This window comes from Neomonachus schauinslandi, chromosome 1 (assembly GCF_002201575.2).
Source record: "Neomonachus schauinslandi chromosome 1, ASM220157v2, whole genome shotgun sequence".
Taxonomy (NCBI): domain Eukaryota; kingdom Metazoa; phylum Chordata; class Mammalia; order Carnivora; family Phocidae; genus Neomonachus; species Neomonachus schauinslandi.
In genome coordinates this window covers 5,516,557-5,530,167 of record NC_058403.1, presented here as the reverse complement: position 1 = coordinate 5,530,167, position 13,611 = coordinate 5,516,557, and the positions used below count along the sequence as shown (strand labels likewise).

At 45.9% G+C, this 13,611-nt stretch overlaps 1 protein-coding gene across 1 annotated transcript in view; it reads right to left on the bottom strand.

Moving 5' to 3' along the window:
- DSCAM (DS cell adhesion molecule) overlaps window positions 1-13,611 on the bottom strand; it is a 709,341-nt gene that overhangs the window by 81,864 nt on the left and 613,866 nt on the right. Inside the window, exons 20-21 of the mRNA XM_044918979.1 lie at window positions 12,135-12,281; window positions 5,804-5,959 (exon numbers count right to left, since the gene is read on the bottom strand). Of these exons, the coding sequence (XP_044774914.1) occupies window positions 5,804-5,959; window positions 12,135-12,281 (303 nt within the window). The remainder of the gene's footprint in view (window positions 1-5,803; window positions 5,960-12,134; window positions 12,282-13,611) is intronic.

Genomic DNA, 13,611 nt, shown 5'->3' with positions numbered 1-13,611 from the left:
TCAGATTCACAGGTGCCTTAGACCTACCATGTCCCAAACTGGGATCACCGTCTTCCCTTCCAAACCTCCCCTCCTCCTGTACCCATTGCAAGAAATGGCACAGCTATGCTCATGGTTGCAAAAGTCAGAACCTAGAATTTTCTCCCCCTACCAGCCCCCAGAGGATGTGTAAGATCAGTGAGTCCTTTAGACCTCTACGTGACAAGGTTAGTAGTTGGCCTCTCCCTCTGGCTTAGTGTTCTGCAATATCAGACCATTTTTTAGGTCTCTGGAAGTGGCATGCTTGTCCCACCCCAGGACCTTGATACAGGATGATCTAGGGTCTTACGTTCCTTCTGTTTAGAATCTTTTCCTACTCTCCTTCTTTTCTTTGGCAACTCTTACACATCTGTCAGATTCTACTAATTACTTCCTTGAGAAAACCTTCTCTGACCACTAGGCTAGATTAAGTCAGGGCTCCCACGTTCTCTCTTAAGATCTTTCTCCTTCATGGCACATGTCAGGATCCACTCAAATATCTGTCTCCTCCAGCGGCCTACAAGCCCCGCCAGGCCCATCCTGTTCTCTGCTGTATCTCCGGTGCCTGGGGCACTATCTGGAACATACTAATCCTCAATACAGATTTTCTAAGTGTAAAGAAAAATGATTTCATCAGCTATAGTGTGGTAGGAAGAATTTTAAGATGGTGCCCAAGATTCTCTTCCTCTGATATACATATCTGTGTCATTCCTTCCTGTTGAATGTGGGTGGTAACTGTCACTATGATGGATGGACTATTCCCATGATCAGGTTATGTTCTGTGACAAAGGTGAGGGGATTTTGCAGATATAATTAATGTTCTAATCAGCTGACTTTAAGTCAACCAACAGGAGAATATTCTGGGTGGGCCTGACTTGATCAGAGGAACCCCTTACAAGAGGCTAGGGGTCAGAGATGGAAGAAGTCAGAGAGATTTGAAGCAGGAGAGATACTCTCCCATTGGTCTTGAAGAAGCAAACTGTCCTGCTGAGGAGGGGCTATATGACAGGGAACGGCAGGGGGCTTCTGGGCACCGAGGAGATGGTAGACCAGTCCTACACACACAAGGAACCCAACCCTGTCAACAACCAGTAAGCCTGGGAGAGGACCTGACCTCAGACGAGCCCATAGCTCCAGCCAACACCTTGATTTCAGCCTGTGAGACCTCGAGCAGGGGAGCCAGCTGACGGGTACCTGGACCCCTAACCCATGGAAATGGTGAGATAACAAATTTTTGTTATTTTAAGGTACTAAGTTTGAGGTGATCTGTTATACAGCATAAAAAATGAGTCCGTAGAGCTAAGGCCTCTCATGATGTGTGTTAATGTAAAACATCGAAGTTAGTGCTTTGAAAAATTATTGCACTGGCTTGAAGTATGAGTCTGACTACGTACACAGATACTTCAGCCTACTTCGTTACTGTCACGATCACTTCTCTGGTCTTGCTGATCAGGCATAGGCAGGGCTGTGTGTGTTATGGATGCTGTGTGTGTACGTGGAGCCTGTCCATATGTGATCCACCACGGTAGCCAGACCCACCCGAGCCCAGTGCTGTCGCGAGGATTCCCCCACTCCCCTGAGCCATGGGCAGACCGCATGATGCTGGATGGAACCATCCGCAACTGCCATCATGGTCATGCCATGCACAAGTCTCTTTCCTGTTCCCATTTCCACAAGATGCTGGTATTCCTGGCCTTTGCTCTTACAAGAGTGGTATTTTCTAAACATTTTTTAAAGGAGACAAATCCTTTAACTGCGGCACAGGTGGATGTGGGGTGGCTCTTCTTGAACTAGAGGGGGCAGTGGGGAGCCCCCCCACGGGGCACCTCTGGGGCTCTGCCTGAGCATCACTGCAGGGCAGGGAGCTCTGAAATCCACACAGGGGAAGGCCTTCTGGGACACCCTGGTCTGTTGTGTTGTTGGTGCACCTGCTGCCATACGGAGTCCAGCCCTGCCATGTGCTCAGTACCTGTCTATGCAGGGGTGACACTCGGGTGGTTAGGCAAATAGACACGAAGAGTCCATTGCTTTTAAGGTGCACTGAGGTGTGATCACACAATACCCGAAAACAGATGATCATGCCTCCAGGAGAATGTATGGCTCAAGATCTGGGGACTCCAAGGATTCAGAGATAGCCTGATGTCAGTTTACTCTTCATTCGATCTTAGCTCTGTTTTCAGATGCGCCCCCACCCCCGGCCCCGCAAAGAGGCAAAGAGAGTGTGAATCATGGGGCGGGGGAGCACAGATCCCCTATTGCACCTCTTGCTGGCCTTCTTCCCATATAAAATGATTTACAGAGTTATGTGCATTAGTAATGTACTCAGCAAATATTTGAACTTAAACACAACCATCTCTGTTTATACATATACAATGTTTACTTTTGCAGAAAAGGATCTGGGCTGTAACAACCTTATGCCTGCAGAATAAAAATAACAATTGGAAAATTAATAGATTGGGTTTTGTTTGTGTTCTCTTTCCCCACGGCTTTGCTCAGATTATAGTCTTAGCAAATAAAACGGTATTAGGATTTCACAAACCCTTTAGAATTCAGAATTAGCTATCTTGTGTTCAAAAAAACAGAAAGTCAGATCAGCAAATAATCTTTTGCGTTCTTGCAGAATAATAAAGTTACAACTTCTGATTGATTGAGCAGTCTTGGGAAGAGAATCTGAAGCCTGAGCAATTCTCATGGACCCTGAGAATACATCAACAAATCTGAGGCGATGTCTGTGGGGCCAAGAGCATGTTTATGGCCCCAAGAATATGTCCACAGGTTTAAGAATCTGTCTCCTGGCCCAACAATCTTTATGGAGGCTGAGAAACTTCTTAAGGCACAGACAACTTGTTCTCTGAGCAAACATTTCAACTGCGAATTATCCCTGGCAGAAATAAACTTTTAAAAAATGTTTTAAGTTTTGATTCAATTTATTTATCTTATCTATTTTTAGTTACCATTTAATTCTATTTTTGTATGTTTTATTAGCAAGTAATACATTTTTCCTTCTTAAGATGATCAGGGACCTAACAACACAACTTAAACTCTAGGCTTCCGGACACTGGGGGTTTAGGGACCTTGTTTGAGAAATGTATGGGGCACAGAGGAGCAAACTGAATGCTTTGTGTCAATACATTAATATTTCTTTCCCCATGAGAATATCAATAAACACTGAAACTTCAATCTGTGCCTAGATTAGTGCCTTACTGAGGAAGAACTTAATGAATGTTGGCAGTTATTATTTCACTTGAATTTTACCTACAACCTTACATCATTTTAATTGAATCTGGCAGGTTAATCCAAACCTTCCAAACTGTACGATTTTGTAGCAGAAGTTTAAACAGGATCTATATTCTCAATTTGACTAAGCATTCCTTCTATGATAATTAGCCTTGTCCCTTCTTTCAATTTGATACAAAATTGCTTTCAGTTCTATAAACTGCTCAAATGCCTATTTATATTAGGTATTGAGTTTTTAAGGGTGGCTGGCACAATGCTTCACCATCTCCAAATAGTGAATTTTTCATGTGTATCTGGGGGAGATAAGCTCATTGTTATACCAGTTTTTCTCTACTTCCTCCTAATCTCTGTTCTGCTTGTTTTTGAAAATGCTAATGATTTATCCCAAGTAAACACTGACATTCGGTTCTGCATTGCTCTTGAAATGCACACCAGCACATGTGGGATTCTCCACCTCCTTTCCAGGGGAACTGCTAGACCCAAGGCGGGGTCTTTCACCATCGATGGCATCTCCCTACACCACCGGCATTAGATACAAAAGCAGAGAATACTTGATTGACAAATTAGACTTTAGGTCTCAGGGTCAAGCTTTGAGTGAGAACCCCATGATTCCTAAAAGTGGAGGATTAATTAAAAATTGATCCAAAATAGCCAGTCAATAAGCTGTGGGGAACCTTCCCTTCTTAATGGATTTCTGTACATTCTTCTGAAAAATGCAGGTGTCAAAATTTATGTTGCTAATCAATGTGCTCTTTAAATAATGATTCCAGTGACATTTGTGTTATTGCTTAGCAATGCAAAAGAATGTGCCACCCCCACTCTGAAGGAGTGGAGATCAAATAATCAAATATCTAGTGTCACGAACCAACCCACTACGTGTCAAGCTAGCTGTTTACACACATCACTTGACTTTTTATATCTTAACTCTGATCATGATGGCAATTTTGTACATGAGTTCAGTTCAGAGGTTAGGTAAGGTGCCCAAAGTCCCCTGGGCAGCAAGCGACAGAGCCAACATCTAGACACGGCTCTTTGTCTACTGCATTTTTAAAAACTACATTATGACCACCTTCACTTAGGACATAGCTTTTTAGATCTCTCCGTTAATGTGTGACTTTCTAACGGCATTTCAATTTGCTCTAAGATTTCCCTAAATAATCCAATTCCTTTGAGCAGAAAAGGTTGATACCTGCACATTCCTGGGAAGAATTACCTGTGTGTTCTGGACAAGCGAAAGCTAATGAGGCTAATTTGTGTGTACCCCCAGTGAAGCAAGAAGGACTACAGAGATGGTGAGAATAGTGTGCGAAGGTAGATGGTTGGGGGAGTAGGGCTGGGCCTGCAGAGGTGAGGACAGAGAGTAAGAACAGAGAGGGTATGCTGTGGGTGTCAGAGAAGCTTTGTTAGGGGACAGAAAGGCTGAAGAAAGAGTCTATCCAGGCCTCGGAGCCTGAGTCCCCAGCCTTGCTTCCACCGGATGGATATGGGTGGAACCAGTGTGTTTGAATCCCACATAGAGATGGAGGGTGCATCAGCATCAAACCTGCCAATGGGAGGTCATAAGAATGGCTAACACCTCCCCCACTATGCTCTGCCCAGCTTCCTGGGAACAGAGTCCTGGAAAGAAGACAAAAGTTGTAGAGCCAAAATCTGCACTGAATTTCGAGGCACTGGTGTCTCATCCCCACCCTATCTCTGGGACAGTTCTGTGCTCTGATTTGGAGAGTCCCACATTGGTATCATTTGACATAGTTGCTCCTTCCTTTCTTAAGGTGGAGGCGGTTTTTCTCACTATAGCTATATTTATCAGAACTTTAACTCTTTTTTAAATAGGCTCAGATACGGCACTTCAGAGTTTCCCTTAAAATAATACAAAAAACAAAACAAAACCCTAAAAAACCACTTGCCATATAGTTTTTGAAGGTTTGGGAGTCACACTAGCAAGTCTACATTGTTTGGAACAGCAAGAATTAATGGCCTGAACCAAAGTGAGCCGTAATTTAAAATTTTACTAAATCACTATGAATTCCTCTAAATAATTTTAAAAAAATTAATACAAAGCTCTCAAACTAAAGATCTATTCTAAAGTGATTCTGAAGCTGGCGTAGAATAATATGACTTAGACCGTTACGAAATCTTCCAGTGGAAGGATGGAAATCATCTGAGCCTACACTAACAGAGGATGAGTCACGGAAATTATTCTGATGGGATAAAAAACAGGTATGTCGTGTTTCACAGCTCCGCGACAAAAGGCATTTTTGTTTAAATAGTACTTGGCCAAAAATTTTTTTTAAAAAGAAGAAAAATTCTAAGGGAGAGAAACGATGGATACATCGAACAAAGGCGACCCAGGAAGTCGACGGTCTGAATTGCGCTGGAATGTCTTGGGAGGGCAGCCAGTGGTTTGCCCAGAGCAGAGTCAAGGACAGGCCCATGAAGGAACACGGGGCTCTGGGACCCTCCCAACACCAGCTCCTGTCCTGATGCTGTTGCTCCATGGGGCCTCAAGCATCCCCCACAACACACACACACCAGCCCCATCTCTCACCATCCTCTTTGGTCCGAGTGAAGATCTGCTCACTTCTGACTCCGTCCCCGGCGCGGGTAAAGGCCAGCACTTGGATACTGTAGTTGGTATACTTCTCCAGGCCATCCAGCTCCAGGGAAGGCTGTGTCGTGGTGACGTTTTTAATCTCGCCCAGCTCTGAAGGACAAGAGAACATGACCTGGTGACTGGCTGTGGGGGCACTGGGCTCGCCCTCCAGCCTCCACACCCCGAAATCACTCCAAGGGGCTGTGCATGGCCTCATTCACACGGAACTGACCCAGAACAGAGGGGGCAGAATGTCGTTCTGGAAAGCAGAGCGATTCACTCCACGTTAAGTGTTATAACTCAATGCCGACCGCCAGGGCCCAACGCCCCCAGCAGCCAGTCAAGCATGCCCCCCACACTGGACCCAGGGAGCTTGGGACTGCACATCGCTCACTCTGTGGGTGTATTTCTAATTGCTCATCAAGAAACTTCTGCAAGTCGAGTTTTGTTTTTTGTTTAAAAAGCAAACAAGCTCTACTCTGATGGTCATGTATTTTTAAGTACCTAACTTCTCAGGTGTTTGAACTGAGATGAGGTGGCTCAGCAAACTGTTCCTCTTACCTGGAGTGACCTCCCCCTCCCCCAGCCTCCCTGCTGAATCAGTGACATGCTGATGTGTCAGAAACGTGGTGGTAGCTAAAAACGCTCCATTTTCTGGAATGGGATCAGCTAATCATATTCAAGGGTGGAATGTTATGCTCTCCCATCTTAGGCATATTAGAGAGGGCAATTTGAGAAAACTTACAATGATGTGTTAAAGACCTCCATGGGTGTTCTGGATTTTGAAATGAGCCACCTACAGAGCACCTGGAGCAGGAGATCACGGGATGAGGACTGCTCACCCCCAGACACAACCATCCGTGGCATGTTGGCACTGCCTGTGCCCAGTTACTAAGAAGACGGGCATGGAGCAGGCTCAGCAGGGATTCCTTGCTGGGTGGCTGGCTGTTGTGAAGGCCACCTGTGCATACGGTTAGCAAGCTGTAGGGCCGTCAGCTTCTCTCCCTCTTGCCCTGGCAAAGACAACCACCAACCACCAAACTCATTTAACCAGTACACCAGTCCTATCTTCTCCACGACCCATTCATGTTGCAGGTAGGGAAACTGAGGCAGGGGGCGGGTCAGTACCTTGCCTAAGGTTATGGAGCCTAGTACAGTCACCGAGAGCACGGTCCACGGAACCACAGTGCCTGGCCTCATGTCCACAGACCACGGTCTCCGCACCCTGCTGTAGTCGCTCGGTGAAAATGTCACACTGGTCAGATTAAACGGACTTTCTCGTCCTGCCCTCTGTCTTTCTGTCCTCCGGTCCTTCTGGCATATCGCACAGAAGGCCGCCTATTAATTAACAGCCACCTATTTTGTGTTAGTGACAACTCCAGAATGTCTTTTTGTCTTTCTGGTTTCTGTCAGAGCTGGACATAGGTGAAAAGTTAAATCTCAAATAGGGCCCCGAGTGGCCCAGGCTTGTCACGCACCTGCCAGGACCCCTGTGTGGGGTGAGGGCTGAGGGCCCACAGGCATGGGAAGGACGGTGGGTCCCAGACACAGCTGTAGGCCTGAGCGTGAGCCCAAGGCGCATCACCACCTCGAGCAGATCGTGGGCCAGTCCTGCGGCCGGATGCTGTGCTGGGGGGCAAGGGGGCAAGGAAGGCAGTCCCCAGAAGGTGCCTTTGGCCTGGGGTCTTCTGGGGAGGCCAGCAGGGTGAAGACTTTTCAGGGCCACAGTCTGGAAGCCTCAAGAGATGGCTTTCGAAAGTGAAAAGATATTCGCTCCTGCGTGGGGTCGCGGCACATTCAGAGTGGATAACCTTCAGGCCTGATGGGTTAGGAAGCCTCCCCTCAGAACGGGAGGGTCCGCCGGTGACCACCAGAACTCCTCGTATTATATTATCCACTTAAGATGTTCGTTTTCCTGAACAGATCTAATATGGGTCGAGTGGATGAGGATAAAAAAACTCAAATGCTAATGGGAAAAAAAAATTAAGTATAGATCTCATCAAGATCTTTCCAGATTTAGGAACTTCCATGCTGTGCCAAAGCTCGCTCTCTCTCTGTCTCTCTGTCTCTCTCTCTCTCACACACACACACCCCCCAGGGAAAACAGGGTTCCACTGGGCTGCATGCCAGCAGCTAGTTATGAGACCTTGTCTACTCATTTGATCTCTGGGGACTTTGGGTTTTTTTTTTTTTTTAAAGGTTTTATTTATTTATTTGACAGAGAGATAGAGAGAGAGCACAAGTAGGCAGAGCTGCAGGCAGAGGGAGGAGAAGCAGACTCCCCGCTGAGCAGGGAGCCCGATGCGGGGCTCGATCCCAGGACCCCGGGATCATGACCTGAGCCGAAGGCAGCTGCTTAACCGACTGAGCCACCCAGGCGTCCCGGGACTTTGGGTTTTTGCATTTGTTTTTAAATTTTTATCTTTAAGAAGGGCCCCGGGGTCTCTCCCCACTAGAGAGAGTGGGCTGCAGTCTTGCTGCAGGAGAAAGTGGTGCTGATGCATCTGGACAGTTCCTGGGTAAGACACAGTGATGGGGAGGAGGATGGCTACAAGGGACAAAGTGAAGTGGATCATCTCCATCTTTTTAAAGAAAGCAACGATTAAAGCAGAAGAATTCCATCTACTCACGAAGCACAATGCGGATTAGAATTAACATTTGGATGTTTACTCGTCTTGGGGTTCATATTGCTTTGATGAGCTGATTTATTCATGAACCAGGAATGTGACTGCAGTCAGAACCCCCATTCAAGATTACCCCCCAGAGGGTCCTGACATGGTCCAGGAGGCACAGTGGGCATTTTCCTGACTGGCAGATACTCGATGCTTAGCAGAAACAGAGAAAATAGAAAGGAAAATGATGACAAAAAGCCCAATCAAAACAGCATGCTTCATTTGCCATTCCTTTGAGCTTTTGTTCTTTTTTATAGTTTAAGCAGGATTTCTATCATCTACCTTTTACAGACTCCATGGAGTTATTTAAAAAAAAAAACAACCCAGTAACTAAAGAATAATGTTCAGTTGAAATCATGAATAAAATAATATGAAATGAATATATAAAATAAATTTAGACATATTATTTCTACTATAAAAATTTTTAACTTTCTATTTTAAAATGAATTGTTTTCTGTATTCATACCCTCCCTCCTCAAAGAGTCTCAAGGCAAAAAACGGGGTGGAAATGACGTTTCTAAAGTACCGTCAACTGCCCACCATCGAAGTGAATGTCTGGTTGGCACTAAATGCTGTCTCGCTTCAGAAGCACCGTGCTGTCTCGGGGAAACACAGAAGAAATGACAAAGAGTTCAGATGCAGATGGAGATGTGACTTCAAAGTGTACAATTTTTCTGTCAATTGCAGATGAATGGCCTTGTCAAGTCTTGAAAAGTATCGAACTTTCAGGTTATGATAAAATACTCAGAAATTTCACCAACATGTTGTATGGTTAGCGTCCCCCATCGAATGTATTCACCACTTTTATCTGACCACATTAACAATAATGAGACGCTTTCCTACATGTGTGTTTGAGGCAACTCCTAATCACAGTGGTAGTAACAATCTGTGTCTCCCAGTCTGTCAGTGTGTGTGCCTGTGTGTGTGAGAGAGGATGTATGTGTGAGTGTGTGTGCCTGTGAGTGTCTGTGAATGTAAGCGGATGAACGTGTGAGGGTTGTGAATCTGTGAGTGTCTGAGTGTGAACAGATGTATGTGTGAGGGTTGTGTGTGAGTCTGTGAGTGTGAGGGGATGTATGTGTGAGGGTTGTGTGTGAGTCTGTGAGTGTGAGCGGATGTATGTGCGAGGGTTGTGTGTGGGTCTGTGAGTGTGAACGGATGTATGTGTGAGGGTTGTGTGTGGGTCTGTGAGTGTGAGCGGATGTATGTGTGAGGGTTGTGTGTGGGTCTGTGCGTGTGAGCGGATGTATGTGTGAGGGTTGTGTGTGAGTCTGTATCAGTATGTGTCTGTGAGTATGTGTGTCTGAGTGTGTGTGTGTGTGAATGTGAGTGTGAGAGTGAGTGGGTGGTGTTTTCTCAGGGTTAGTGGGACCAGTCCTTTACACAGTCACATGTTTTCACGACTCCTCGGGACAGCAGCCCGAGGAGTTTCTGTGGAAGCATCCAGTAACCCCATGGAATTACCTGCTAATTCATACATGTCACTTCTTGTAAGTAGCAGGTGAGGAGAGAGTGTTCCTAGCAGGTTTATGTCTCTAAGGGTTTCCTTCTCATCTTTCGGAGATTAAGTGTAGAACTCCTACATTAGACATTAAGCACACCACTTTGATCTTAATACAGTGAGCAAAAGTATCTTTAGGAACTGTATGCATTTCCAAGCAGTCTTTAAAGACTTTTATGTTTTTGAATATTCAAGTTTTTAAGGCTTTAGAAGCATCAAGTCAAAAGAACCGTATTAACCACATCACTCTTCGTGGAGCTAAGGTGTTAATAGTATTAACAAATATGAGTGATGTGTGAAAATGTGTATGATAGGATGAGTAGCCACCACTGGATCCTGGAAACAGCTCCAACAGGAACAAAAATAGAACAATTTCAGTGTCACACTGCCTCTAGGTAAGTGTGCTCAAGTATTTAGTTCTGTCTCATTCAAGACGAGGATGAGAACAAGTATACACAATGCTATAGTATGGCATCATGCCAATAAGATGGATACTTTTACAAATTGTCACTGCTCTACACTTTATGTCTATGGGATTTGTAAAAGCTTTTTTGAGGCACAAGAGGGTGAAGTTGTTAAAAGAATCATCTATATAGATCTGTCCATCTCTGGGGCTGGCTGTGCATTATTGGGCTTGTGGTTCTATGTTCACGAGATTCTCCCTCGCTCACTGGTCTGGAACATCTAATAGGGCAGACGCTGCGTTCTCTGTGTCTAGCACGAGCCCAGCACAGAGCAGATGCTCAGCTAATGTGTCTGCCTCAGATCAAGCAGGTGAATCTTTACAGAACGTCTCTAGTGCCGGGTGATGTGGGAGGTGCTATACTCAACAGCAGGAGGAACCGGTCCTGTCCTCAGCCCTGAGAAGCAGGTCTGGTATAGACATAAATAATTAAGCCTCCAAAAGCTGCTCTTTCCTTGGCAAATTAAGCTTATTCAGCTAAGTGTCTTCGTTCCTTTATTTTTGCACCAATATTAGAGCCCCCTGCAGCCTCAGACCCTGTGTGTTCTGTTTACTGGGGTGGGGACAGCCACCTGCTTGGCAGAGCAGCCCCAGGTGGCCTGAACAGGGGTGGGATGTATCTGGGGGCGCTGGCTGTGTTTGCCCAAACTCAGAGGTGAGCATGCACTAGGAGTCCACGTGCAGTCAGAGGGGTTGAAGGAAGCCCCAGGCCAGAGGAGAGGCATTGCCCTGGGGCAGGGGTGCAGAAGGCAGCTGGGGAGGAGAGAAGGGGAGGGTGCGGGTGTGGGCCACACAGGTCTTGGGATGCAGACAGTGAGCAGAGCTTAGCAGCTCCCCTGTGAAGGCCGCAGGGCGGTGTGTGCCTCTCCTGGTCACGGGGCGGGGCTCAGCCTGGCCCAGCAGCGCTCGCCCCATGAAAGCACCACCACACTGAGACGTATTCCCTGCAAGAAACTTCTGGCCCCAATCTTGCCACTATTTGTGCGGGTCACACTCTCATTCAGTCTTGGCCAGACACACAGAAGGAGTTTGTCCTATAACTTGAAAGAAAAAGAAACAAACACAGAGAAACAAGAAGAATGAAGGAAGAGAAACAGAAAAAGGGGAAGGAGAAGGAGAATAAAACAGAAGGAGAAAAAATGGAGGGTTTTGTATGAAATGGCTCTTTGCGAGAAGTAACAATATTCCTGGCAGGGTGTTCTGACATTCCCCCTGAACCCTCTCATGGGTCAACTGCAGGGACTTAGGAAGTTGCCCTGTTGAGTTTTATCAGGAAATTGGAAGAGGTCAACCTTTTAGGATACACATCACATAGAACCTTCTAGAATCAGACCAATGTCTTGGTGCTGCATGCAGAGGCTTGGCATAGATACTCATCTAAGAAAGCACATCCATGCCAACATTTCCCCAGTGCCACCCCCTCCGATACCTCAAATTGCTTTTTGAGGATACATGATGTTTCAAGCAGCTCTATGAACCTGTGAGAACACACGATGATTGGTAAGAACAGAATGACGTGGGGAGAGTGGACAGTGTCCATTGAGAAAGATGCGCTCTCCATTCCCTGAAACCTACTTTAGGAGGGGGGTCTGCTAGTCCCATCACGCATTCTCTGGGGCAAACTCACAGCCCTAGTTTTCATCCTCTTACCTCCGTCCATCAGGTTGGCCCAGTAAATGACTCTAAACCCCTGGAGAATTCCATTCAAGGCTTCCTTGGAAAGTGTGGACCAGGATATTGATATGCTTTCTGGTGATGTTGCTATGGCTTGGACATTTTCAGGGGGGTAACTGGGCACTGAAATTAAATAATTAGAATCTGTAATAACTGTGCGTAGTTTAATTGGCAAAGCAATACGGAATAAGCAACATTAGTTTAACATTTCAATATGCAAGCAAAAGAAAAAATCACACTCAATCCATAAAATTAAGGGGGGAAAATGAATACCATTTCCCTATTCAAATAGTATGATAACTCCATAAAATAATGTGAGTTTATGCGTAAGTCCTAACAGACTTCCAGTCTCTCTTTCCAGCTTAACCGCTTCACGTTGAAGGAGGTTGCCCCGGGACTGAGGAGCAGAGAACACTTGTGGTCTTACTGCAAGAGTAAAAAGCCATTGCTTCTCTGGTTTGTGTCCCCATCACTCTCATGACTGTTTGACGTTACATTTGCTTTATACAGTACATATCCTCTGCATTTCGTAGCATATGGCATATAAATGGGAAGCCTGGCTACTGAAAGGTACTGAAAAGCAGACATGTAGTCATAGCTTACTCACTGCTCCCCTCCCTGGTAAACCCCCCTTGCAAAACTATACCATTGTGTCAGAGGAAAGACAGTAAACAGACTGAGATGGGGGCTGTTTGAAATGTTTTTCACATCGAGTTTATCCAGACCTTAAATGCTGTACCTGGGAAAAGGGACAAAACATCAACAGAACCATACACATCAATGAAGAGTTAGCATTGAGGTGAAAACCAAAAGGCATATGTAATCATGATTGCAAAGATCATGACGCTGGATGGAAAATCCCAGTCTCTGGGTTTCTGGTTTTCTAAGACTTCTCTCCGTAGAAATGGTCAGAAATTATGGATGCAAGTCACCTTGTGCCTCTTCAAACCTATGATCACGTGGCTAACTGCACAAGAGGTAACTGCAGTGCAAATTTGGTGCCTTAAAATCTACACTTAGTGCTACAATGAAGCCCATATTCTATCTCTGCCCCTAACGTGAGGTCTCTGGACACAGAGCTCTTTGCTTTTCAAGCACTCCTGGAACAGTCATGGGAGAAGGCGAATTAACTCCTTGTGGTCATTAGGGGGCGCTCAGTCACCGTGAGATTTGCGCCAGGAAGCCTGCTCATTCCTTGCTCTGGTCCAAAGTGCTTGGAAATAGGAAGCAATCATAAAGAGAAAGAAAAGGAAGGAAGGAAGGAAGGGAGGAAGGAAGGGAGGGAGGGAGGGAGGGAGGGAGGAAGGAAGGAAGGAAGGGAGGGAGGAAGGAAGGGAGGAAGGAAGAAAGGAGGGGCGGAGGGAGGGAGGAAGGCAGGAAGGCAGAAAGGCAGGAAGGCAGGAAGGAGGGAGGAAGGGAGGGAGGAAGGAAGGAAGGGAGGGAGGGAGGAAGG